The sequence below is a fragment of the Centruroides sculpturatus genome, unplaced genomic scaffold (assembly GCF_000671375.1).
Source record: "Centruroides sculpturatus isolate CEXI.00-Female unplaced genomic scaffold, Cexi_2.0 scaffold1985, whole genome shotgun sequence".
NCBI classification, from domain to species: Eukaryota; Metazoa; Arthropoda; class Arachnida; order Scorpiones; family Buthidae; genus Centruroides; species Centruroides sculpturatus.
This window is the reverse complement of record NW_019386149.1, coordinates 11,027-23,311: the sequence shown is the minus strand read 5'-3', so window position 1 is coordinate 23,311 and position 12,285 is coordinate 11,027. Positions and strand designations below refer to the sequence as shown.

Sequence of the window (12,285 nt, the reverse complement as noted above, 5' to 3'; positions counted from 1 at the left end):
TAAAATGGCTACTGCAATTACTTTCGACAGCCTATTTTATAAGAATGATTACCTAAATGGTTTGATATTTTTTCCTCAGAAAATTTCCTTGTCCAGAGAACTAAAAAAGTAAAATAAAACAACATGAGTTTTAAGTCGGTGCTGGCCCCAAACTACCCCAAACCAAATTTCAACTTCGAACTCGCGCTGCAGCGCAAAAATTCAAAATCTTTCCGCTGTTTTTCCCGGATATCTCGGTAAAGTCTTTGCCGATTTTGATCGAATAAAAACTGCGATACAACTACGTGATGGTAAGAAACCAAGAAAAACTAACAAAGTATATGTTCAATTTCCTTTATGGTATAATGGCATTCCCATTGAAACTCCGTGCTGTTTAAAATTGTTGTATCATTCGGATCGGACATTCAGAGGAAATTTGGGACCTTTATGGTAAATTATAAAGGATTTCGGTAAAGGGATATGTGGGCTAATCTTTGATTTCAACGTGTCATAGTATAATGAAGCTGCAACACGAGATGGTAGAACAATAGTTATGGCAGTTCGTAAGTAGTTTTTCCTAATTTCAATCTGTACGTGTTGTCATGTCAATCCACACAGACGATTTCACGTTTCATCATCAAAATTCTTATCGTATTTCACTATTATGGATATTAGGAAACACTCAGTCCACACAGATCATTTTCATGTTAAAAGTACTATAGACGACCTGCTGTCACATATTGATCCATTGTTAATTTTTTTCAGTATTTTACCATCAAGATAAACTAAACTCTGCATATACACAGATCAAACAGTATATTTTACAGCTTTTAACAGGCTCTGCTGGGGCACAAAAATTAGAATAATTCTTATTTTGGTTGTTTCACATAGTTAAGGTGAATGTAAAAAAAACTAATGAATGTAAAATAAAATAATAGCTGTAGTAATGCCTTTTGTAATAACTCATAAATTTTAAGATTCACTTGAGAAAGTTCTATACCTTCTGTTGCATATGTTTAAAGGAAATGACAATTTTAAGCATTTGTTTATTTCAGATGTGAAACATTGGGAGTAGGAAATTGAATGATCAATTTCTTTTGGACTATAGACTATAAAAAGTTCTGTAATCTAATATAGAAAAAGCAGATGAAATTTCAAGAATTTCTAGAATGCATTATTTGAAACATATTGTGATCATAATTACTGCACACACTACACTTTTCATCAGATGTAGGATACTAAATGAAATTCCAGATAACTATGAATACAAATGAAGAAAAGTTACAGTAAGGATCAATACAGTTTCTCACAACTAACTTCAGAATATGTTTTTAGTCTTTTCCAGAAGAATGGAGCAAATGTTCATGCAGATGCAAAACAAAAGTTCCAAGTTCATTACAAGTGAAACAATATATATATAAAACATTTAGGGTACTGCGTTGATTAACTGAAGTAGACTTCAAAGTACTTTCAAAAATTTTTTTACATAACTGTCTGTGAACTGTAGGACTGCTATTGAGCAAGTGTTATGTATTATTTGTTACAACATGAACAGAAATGCATGATTAATGAGTCAAAGATTTATAATGCATTAATTGCCTCACTCAGACTCTGCCTAAGCATAGTGAAGCACTTAATGTATTAGAAATAGCATTATCATGGTTATTTCTAACTAGTTTAGATTTTACTACTGTGAACACTTTCACAATAATCAAATCAGTATCATATTTAGCATTTTTATTATGTTTATATTTTGAATATATAAATATTTAACTCATCATAAACCAAGTCCAAATGATATTACTAATCAAATTGAGCTGAATTTATAATTATACTACATTTTAGATAATCAAATATACAAAATGCTTTTTAATTTGAACTAAAATGTAGGCAATTAAGTCACCATCTAGTATGAAATTTAATACTGTAATTACATAAATAATTTTATCATTCTGAAAGAAAAAGTCAATCTAGAGCAGAGATTCAAACTCTCAATTTCTGCTTACCTGCACATATCTCTATACAATGCAGAAGTTGGTTTGAAAATATATAATTTCTTAAATTTTGTAACTAACTTACTGGTCCTGGCAATTTTTATCAAATGTATTTATTATTTTTTAATTGTGCTGTCACCAGAGATATTTTTAACGTTTTACATATTGAGGTGGACAAGTAGCCACAAATGAAAGGTTGATTCTGCCATGAAACTGTTCATTTCCTCATGTGCATGCAAAGGGTGAGTTAAAGACACTTTTATGTATTGTTTACTTTTAAAAATGTTTAAATTTTGTAACTACCTTTAAGTACTTCAAATATTTTTATGTATTTGAAGTATTTTCAAATATTTTTACACAAAAAAATTCAGTGTTAAAATTTTCAAGACTACAAAATACATCTAATACTTATTATTTTCAAATACTCCAATGTACATTGAATACTTGGTATTTCAGAATACAGTGGAACCTCAGTATACGACCTTAATCCGTTCCTGATGTTTGGACTTATACCGAATTGGACGTATACCAAACCAACCTTTCCCATAAGAAGTAATGTAAAAATGATTAATCCGTTCTCAAGTGAAAAAGATTGGCTGGCTTTAACACCTCGCTTTCCTGGCTAGTGCCTGCTTGATTTTTCATGAGATCAGCATGTATCATTTTAGCTTTCTCACAAATAATTGCTTCTGATATGCTATCTCCAGCACACTGTTTTTCAGTTATCCAAAGCAAAAGCAATTTCTCAACATGATCTAATGTCTTCGATCTCTGTTTAGAAATTGATTTAACCCCTTTCGCAACGTTAGCAGATTTAATGATGTCTTTATTTTTCACGATTGTCAATATCATCGTTCTTGGAATACGGTATGCAACAGTTAAAATCTCAAACACGCATGCCATCTTCATATTTCTCAACAATTTCTTTTATCAGTTCCATTGTGATCCTAGTCATTTTATTATTTTTCTGTTGCTTTTCATTTGCCTTTTTGCAATTCATGATTAATAAAAATAACAAAATTTTACTTACAAATTAAAATGAGAAGAAATTTAACAAAGTTATAAACCGTTGCACTGCAAACATCTATTCTGGTCTAGTACACCAATAGTGCTACTTGCTCATAGATGGCGCGTATAATTGAATTAAGTCGTATACAGAGCAAAATTTGTTTCATCCAAACAAGACGTATTCCAAATTGGACGTATTCTAAAGCAGACGTATACCAAGGTACCACTGTATCTGATTATGATAAGTTGATTGTATTTTGTATAATGAGCAATATATTTACACTTCATCACATTGAAAATTTTAAAATCTACACTTAGAATAAAATAAAAAATATAATTGGATTAAACTCTGTATTGCCATTTATTTTTTTATAATGTATATGAAAAAATATCTGCGAGTTTTCCAACAATTTCTTAATTTTATTCAGTCATCTTATCATCATCAGTAACAAGACTCAAATCATCCAACATCTCCTGCAAGCTTATCTGTGGTAGATCTTCATCTAGCTCAATAGGCATACTAGCTGTCTTTTTCCTCGGATCTGTAAAATATTTTAAAAATATCTCAACATTTTTCTTTAATGTATAAAGATTATAAAAAAGCAATGTTTAGAATATTTTATTAAATGTAACCCTTGAACATACAATTTTAAAAAATTCTAACTTCTACAAACATTTTTTAGATGGACAAAAAATGCATGGATTTGGTCTTTTATCTTCTATTTTTCTTAATTTATAATTAATAAAACTTTGTACATACCAACATATATATTAACATTCTGTCTGTACAAAGGATCCTCTTCAAGATCTTCCAAGAACTCTGTATAATCCCTATATAATAAAGATTAATGTAAAATACTACTTTACTTTTTCTTAATATGATTCAATCATAGTTTCTAATTATTCTTTTATCATTCATAATTATGACACTGTTTAACCTTGGGGGACAATCCACAATGCAACTGTGGTATTCAGGAGGACCAAATACTATTTTACCTAGTTTTTTGCTGCAATAGGTACTATACAATCACATTAGGGATAGTTTAATGAGAGCTGCTATTCTTGAAGGGTACAACTGGCCTTGCAACCCACACCAACTCATTCACACATACAATGTTCCATCATCTACTCGCATTCATATGCCTTAGTGAGACTCTTGAGAGCACTCACTCCGGGGACACAGATGGCAATTAGCTTTCCCTTGCCTTGTTTCAATTGTCGGTATATAGCTGCTTTTCAACTTCATATTTTAATTCTTATTTTCTGTCTAAATTTGGTTAGTCCTAGTTATAAGTTAGGGTATGGACTCAGCTTGGTTTCCAGTTAGGTTATGATAAGTTAGGTTAAATTAGATTAGGGTTTGTTAACTTTAGTCGTCTGGTTAGGTTCATCCTGGGTTATGGTAGGTTAGTTTAGTTAGTAAGTGAGTAATTTAACATTAAAAAAATAAATAATGATGAGATTTGCCAAGTGTCTGAATAAATACAATAAATGATTTGTGTTCGAATTACTAAAAATTACTGGCACTGTTTCAAAAATACCAAAAAAATAAATAAATAAATAAATACAAAAAGAAAAAATTAAATAAATAATAAAATTTGGGGGGGTCTTGCTCATCTGTCTTTGTCGATCTGTTCGTCTCATCTAGTTTGTCATTGTGTTTGTTTGCTTTTTGCACTGACTGTCTAGCTGTTAAGTAGTTTTAAGATTTGCGATCACATTCAGTTTTATTAGTATTAAGTAGATATAAGTCTTCCTACTAACAGCCACTTGGCACTAACTTCTACAGTTAGCTATTCATGGCGGCACTCGATTATTGGTGTTCACTACACTCGATTTTCTTTTAGACACTTCGGAGGACTATGGCCTTTCAGCCTAAAAACTGCACTCCAACATCAAACATAGAGAATACTGTAGCCTTATGTAACTATTCAGAGGGATCCTACCTTTCTCTACTGTATCTCCTCTCCCTCCTTCTTCTCCTCCCCTTTCCCTTACCCTCTTTTCTGCTGGCTAAACACTCCATGTACAGCCAATGTATTTCTTGTATGTATGTATCATAATTATGACAGATATTCAAGTTGTAAATTTGAAAATATTAAATAAACGTACTTATTATCACTTTGGCTGTCAAGATCCATATCTGAAGACAGATGTTTTAACTTCCATTTTCTTTTGCGGTGACGAGAGGACTGATTACAATAAACTTTTTTCACCAACACCTGTTTTTTTAAAAAATATTTATAATCATTTTGTAAAATTTTAAAAACAATTTAATTAATGAAAGATATTTTACCACATCAGGAACTCTGTCTTTTCTTAATTTATCAAAATTGACATTATTTACATTTGAATTACGAATATCATATCTATAACAAAAGAATAAAATACATATAAATATGATTTAAATGTAATTATTTTTGAGATTTTTTAAAAATATAACTTAATTTTTGTTCTTTACTGTTTAAAATTTTTCCTAAAGTAATGAATAAATATTGTGCACTTGGATTTATTGATAATATTTTTTCTTAGAATTATTTGGCAAGATCAAAAATTAATGAATAATTTACTTTTATTACTCAAAACATTTTCAGATTACATTATAAATAAAATTTTAATATAAATGTGTGTGTAGATAACAGTAATTGTTATAATTATAATAATAGTAGTTAGTAAGCATACTGTGTAAGGTATTATTATATGAACCCAAAACATTGATAATGTAAGGATCACAACAAGGAGACAGAAAAACGTATTTTTTTTATTAAATTACAGATATGTTTGAGATGAGAGAAGAATAATAATTGTAACTATTTTTCTTTAAAAGCTAGTTAATTAAAATAATATACATCATCATCATTTTAACTATCATTTAAAGACAAATAATTACAGTCATCATCTTTGTCTCATTTCAAACATATCAGTTATTCAATAAAAATTAATTTTCTGTCTCCTTGTCATCATCTTTTACATTAGCAATGTTTTTGGATTGATTTAACTGCTTTTGGTGTTGTTTGATTGTTAAAAAAGTTATCAATGACACCTTCAGACCTTTTACATTGTCTAAATAGTATTTCTAACACATTTCTGGACAAAAACAATAATGCATATCAGAATAATATTCAAATGCAAATTTGACAATGGAAAATGTTAATAATACATTATGAAAATAAAATTAAACTGTTAAATTTTTAATAAAAAATTGTTGATAATTGTCAAAAATGTGAATGAAATTATTTTTAAGAATAGTATGAACATAAAGTCACCTCTGATAGCAAACACACAAAAACTTGTATGGATGACTGGAAAAAACACTACTAAACTCATAACAAATGAAAATTATATATTATTTTAACGGTTTGAAAGATCCAATAAGGCGTACAGTATACAAATCTGATTAATCTAGTAATTTATTTGGTTGCAATTTTCAAATTGCATTCTTGTGTTGGCTGTCTGTCCATTAATATTGAGAACAGAGTTAAGTTAAATAGATGAATATGAAGACCAAATATGAAAATCTCAGGCTCCAGACTCTGATTATATATGAACTTCTAGTCTGGATTGGGAGTGATGTGATTTTTAAATTAAAAGATGATTAAAAATTGCAGTCTGGCATTGTGGCAATGTCACAATAAACAATTTCTCATTATTATGTATTTGTATTGAGTGCACATAACAGTAGCAACTAAAAAGGAAGAAAATGAAAATTGAAATGATTAATATATTAACTGCACAATCCATTATTATAAATAATTCACAGTCTTTGTTTTCTTTTTATTTTCTTCAGCTTCTCTTTGTTGTTATTGTTATGACTGTCAGTTCAGTTTCTATTTTTGTGATTTGTCTTTGTCATTGAATCCACTACCATGAATTACGATAAAATATAACAAAAGGTTGCTTTTGTTATATTTTATCTTACTTTTAAATTAAACTAAAGAGATAATGAAAAGTACTTTTGCCTCATGACTTCATCTGTTTATGTCATAATAAAAGGATGTAATCCATATAATGCAAGCAAGCTTTCCATTGATAATCATCATATCACAGTACATAAATTACATCCCTCAATAAATACAAAAAACAGGCATAGGTCATATCTTGTTAAAATCAAAGGAAAAGATATTCCAAAGAATGGTTCTTTGAATTTTTCTTCTTGATGTTTAAATGTAATATGAATTGATGAAACCTAAGCAATAAACCTAATGTCATAAGTATTACTTATAATTATTTTATAAGTATATAATAATAAGTACATTTTCAAAATTTCATCCTCTACAATCCTCCAAATTTTTAAAACGTTATTCTGATACACCCTGTATATAAGATCTGCTGTTATTCCAAATAATGTGTGTAGATAAATTATAGTCAGTAAAATGATTTCACTTACCCCAAAACAGTATCTCCAGGCTTTAGCAAATGACCCATGTGTGTTCGAGAATGAATAAGATCATTTGTTAATCCCAACTCAGATGATCTGACGACCCAAACATCAGACAAAACATGCTGAAAAATTTAATTATTTCATAAATTTGAACTAATCAATTACCTTTATAAAACAGTTTAATTGCTTACTCTTTCGGATAATTTTCCTTGTCCAGCAAAAATACTGCGCTCCGAATCTTTAATAAATTCATTATTCATAACAGTGTATTCTATCAACTGTTTGGAAGAGCAGAGACTGCTAAATGGATATCTCCAAAACAATTGACTATTCACTTCTGCAACTATATATACACAAAATGAAAATTTATAAAATTCTAATATTATTAATAAAATTATTTAGCATAACATTACATACTTTGAAGAGTAGATGGATCAATCAAATGTATACTATTTGTTACTCGAGTACAAATACATAGTTGGCCAATAGAACCAAGAAGATTTGCTAATTGTGGGGATAAGCATACAACATCATTCTATATAAAAAAATAATTTCAATCTTATAAAAATAAAACTAACAAAATTCAGTAATATTAAAAATTAATTAGAATATAATATTTAATAGTAATTAATATTGAATTAAAACAAGTAATATCTATAATAACTAATAATTCAATATAATAACTAATATACAAGGTCTGTTCAAAAAGTATCGGACCTTTTTTTTTCCGGCGTAAACCAATGATGCGAGAGAGGCCTCCTTCGGTGGAGTTGTGGAGGGGACAGTCATGCACAGCCCTGAATTTTTTCCCGCCTGCAGGAAGCGTCAGTCGTTGGCAATCGGCGTATGAGTGAGGTCATGTAGTGCGCTCTCGTCGGATTTCACTAAGCTGGAAAATGACTGAACAACGTGAGCAGCGATATTACATCAAATTTTGCCAAAAACCTTGGCGATACCCGAGTGTAAACCATTCGCAAGATTCAGCAGGCTTTCGGGGACGATCCTCGAGGCCAAAAAAAGCGCGGCAGGTCCGCAGCAATATCAAAGGTCATGTTGACAGTTTTTTCGACTCTCGTGGGGTGGTGTGTCGTGAGTACGCACCACAAGGCCAAACCATCGCAAAGGAGTACTACCAGGAGGTCCTTCGTCGTCTTTCCGATACAGTGCGACGCAAACGACCGGATCTGTGGTCGATCAAAACTTGGCAGCTCCATCGTGATAACGCATCCGCCCATTCTGCGCATCTGATTCGGGCTTTCGTCGCCAAACACAATACTCCTGTGGTTCGTCACGCTCCGTACTCTCTCCACATGGCTCCGTGTGACCTTTGGCTATTTCTCAAGCTGAAAATGCCGCTAAAAGGAACCCAAATTTAGTCGAGAGAAGACATCATGCGAAATGCGACGGACCGGCTGATAACCATTCCAAAAGATGCGTTCCAGCAGTGTTTCCAGCAATGGCAGGAACGCTGGGAGAAGTGTATACATTACCAAGGAGACTACTTTGAAGGGGATTAGGGTTTTGTACCTCAAAGTCAATAAATTTATTTTTGCTGACCAAAGGTCCGATACTTTTTGAACAGACCTTGTAATAATTCATAAATCAGCATTCAAAGGTCTTTTTTATGTTTGATTAAAATAATTCCAAAACATCAAACTACTACTCATAGTTGAAAAAATGATGATGATTATTCTCATTTTAATTTTGCTACTCAAATACATCAGTTTAACTGCAAATAGATATTTTCCTCCAAGAATCTGAGGATTATATAACCTAAATAAAATTAATACAATCACTATGTAGCAAGTTTTTTCACTTATGAATAAAATCATAAAATACAGTGTATGTAACCATTTATGGGTTTGCATAACTAAAACAATTATCTTTATATAATGTAATAAGTAATAATGGAATATTATACTTTTATATAATGTAATAAGTAATAATGGAATATTATACTGAATCTGAATACTTAAATCTGGTTGTAATCCGACCTTTCACTATGTCAGTTTTAATTCAAAAATTATTAACAAGAAATAATCTTCCAAGTACAAATATGATATTAATTATTTCTCTCTGATTGTTCTCCTTAGGAATGATTCAATAATTTCAGTTATAATTATAAAATTTCATAAAATTTTGTAATAGCCATGGTAGTAATGTGGTTAGTCTTTTTTTTTCTTTTTAATTTTTTTTTTACTCTTTCTACTCTGTCTTCAGGCATTAAGAGAATCTTTTTAAATCATACCCTTTGTGGGTTTGACTATGCTCATAATAGGGATAACTGAATGATGAGAGACGGAGACAAACGTGTGATAGACCACTCCTGAAAAATTCCTAGAGTTGCTTGTTCAGATTTGATTCAGGGTCCTAGAATGGTAGGCTGATGCTTTAATCTCCTCAGTCATCTACCTTTCAATGAAGTTACTCCGACTATNTAGAGTTGCTTGTTCAGATTTGATTCAGGGTCCTAGAATGGTAGGCTGATGCTTTAATCTCCTCAGTCATCTACCTTTCAATGAAGTTACTCCGACTATTTTAATACAGTAGAGCATTAATTATCCAAATCAATTGGGGACTGGGGTTGTTCAGAAAATCGATTTTTCAAATAACCGATTATGTATGAAAAAATACATTATTAATATAGTATATTAGTATATCCCAATAATAGTATATTAATGTATCCCATGTTTAAACTTTTCTCCATTGCGTGTCGCTTCATGTTGAATTTTCATCGATGTTAAGACTAATGAAAACTTTTATAATAATAATCATGGCTATTGTATCGTTAAAAATTATTTCTTTATTTTGTACAAACAAAATAAATATATTGAAAAATATAAAAGAAAAAATATTATACTTTAGAAGTTAATCTAGTATCAAAAACGTTCGATTCAGCACAACACACAGTCCGACTGGAATGCTTTCAGTTAACCAACATTTCGGTTGATCAGCTTTCAGATAAACTATGCTCTACTGTATTATCGTGTTTCCCCGAAAATAACACATCCTCTGAAAATAAGACTTAGGTTTTGCTGAATTGCTAAATATAAGGCCTCCCCTGAAAGTAAGACCTAGCAAAGTTTTTTTACTCGTAACGGTCATCGACAGATGGTTGAAAGTGGCTGTTAGCTTTTTGAAAGTACAGCCATTGATTCATCAGCAGACAATCACGCCACATGGCATGATTTGCATAAAACTATGGCTTGGGAATCACAGATTTGCATAACATTATGGCTGGTGATGGCTAATTGGTCGGCCGGGAATCACGCCACATCACATTTGCATAGTGCTACAGTTCAGTAAGCACTAATTGGTCATTGAGCCCGATGTCGATGCTATAAAAAGGTTAAGTTGAAGTGAGAGTGGGATGACTTAACTCTGAACACTGGGAAGTTCGGTTGTGGGTTCACGCCGCGATCGGACAGGCTGGCTGCAAGGAGTTTTCCAGGTTTTCTCCTTGACAATAATGACTGAATAGGAGGCCAGTTTCCCATAAAAGTCCTCCCAGAAGGCATTTTTTCCCACGCGCGCGTATAGGCCGTTTGATATGGCTGGCTCTTTGGTCACGTAGCAATCAATAAACGTCTCTCGGAGAAAAAGCATTTAAGGCAGTAATTTCTATATGAACCAAGGGTGTCGAATAGAATAGAATAGAGAGTGGGAAGTCCACTCCAGCACGGGAACTTCGTAAGTTCACTTCGGTTTTATTTAAGTTCAGTTCAACATGACCAGATATACGTCACTCTCGTCTAAGTTTGACTTGGGAATTTTTTTTGTTCAATAATAAATGTGAATTCTTCTTCATGGAAAAAATAAGACATCCCCTGAAAATAAGACCTAGCGCATCTTTCAGAGCAAAAATTAATATAAGACACTGTCTTATTTTCAGTAGCATAATAAAAGTTATATTAAAAACTTGGTTTATTTTTAACTCTACCATATATTTGCTTTTAAAGAAGGACATCAGTAGCAGTGGATGTAGATGGGCATTGTTTCCTTTCTATTCCCTCTTTGATATAATGTCATTGCTCTAAGTTTAAGCATAATGGTATGACATTTGATATTATGTAAATCCACATTTATCTTTATAATGTTCTCATTACTGTAAATAACTATGCTCCATCCCATGAACTACAAACAAATATTAATTAAAATACAACTCAGAAAGTACCATACATTTCACTCCTTAACAGCTATTTTCAATTACCCATAAACAACATGCACAAAGAACATGCTACACACAAGTGAGTGCTTTTCCAATTGGAACAAAGTAAGATCTTATACTTCTCTGATTGGAAGAATTTAATGAATACAAAACAATTAAATAATGTCAAGAAACTTATTTTTGATTAATTATTAAATATACCATATTATATTTGTAGATAACATATCTTTCTTGAAATATACAAATAGCTTATATCATGTGCATGAGTAAACTGAACCGTTTTTATTTCAAAACTCTCTTCAATGTTATTTAATGGGTGAAATACAAGTTGGCTCAAATTAAAATGAAATATTCACTCATTACCCAAAGAAAATTTGGAAATTAATGAACCATATTTAAAAACTTTTTCTGAATTGTCTCAATTAAACAGCTAAATGAATTTTATCATCACTTTATAAACACATTTTCATTCATTTCTCATATTTAATTTGTAAATACATTTCAATGTTAATATTTTAAAATTAATTATAAAATAAAAATATATAAAAATAAGGTCCCATTTTCAAAAAGAAAAAGTAATTAAAAAGTCAGTCTAAAATATTGCTAGTCATAAAGAAATTTCACATTTTTGGACATTAAAAATTTCATTAAAATTAGTGCTTTGCACTAAAAAATATATACATGAATAATCATTCATGATGTTGGTGACACTAAATGTTATCAATTACATATTAAACTATGTTATTCATGTAAAT

General features: G+C 30.8%; 1 protein-coding gene across 1 annotated transcript in view; it reads right to left on the bottom strand.

The window, feature by feature from the left end:
* Window positions 1-3,380: 3,380 nt before the first annotated feature.
* LOC111613808 (60S ribosomal export protein NMD3-like) overlaps window positions 3,381-12,285 on the bottom strand; it is a gene marked incomplete at its 5' end in the record, with an annotated part of 15,902 nt that continues 6,997 nt past the window's right edge. Inside the window, 8 exons of the mRNA XM_023355155.1 lie at window positions 3,381-3,523; window positions 3,742-3,812; window positions 5,094-5,203; window positions 5,278-5,350; window positions 7,369-7,484; window positions 7,554-7,705; window positions 7,780-7,897; window positions 9,093-9,135. Of these exons, the coding sequence (XP_023210923.1) occupies window positions 3,402-3,523; window positions 3,742-3,812; window positions 5,094-5,203; window positions 5,278-5,350; window positions 7,369-7,484; window positions 7,554-7,705; window positions 7,780-7,897; window positions 9,093-9,135 (805 nt within the window). The remainder of the gene's footprint in view (window positions 3,524-3,741; window positions 3,813-5,093; window positions 5,204-5,277; window positions 5,351-7,368; window positions 7,485-7,553; window positions 7,706-7,779; window positions 7,898-9,092; window positions 9,136-12,285) is intronic.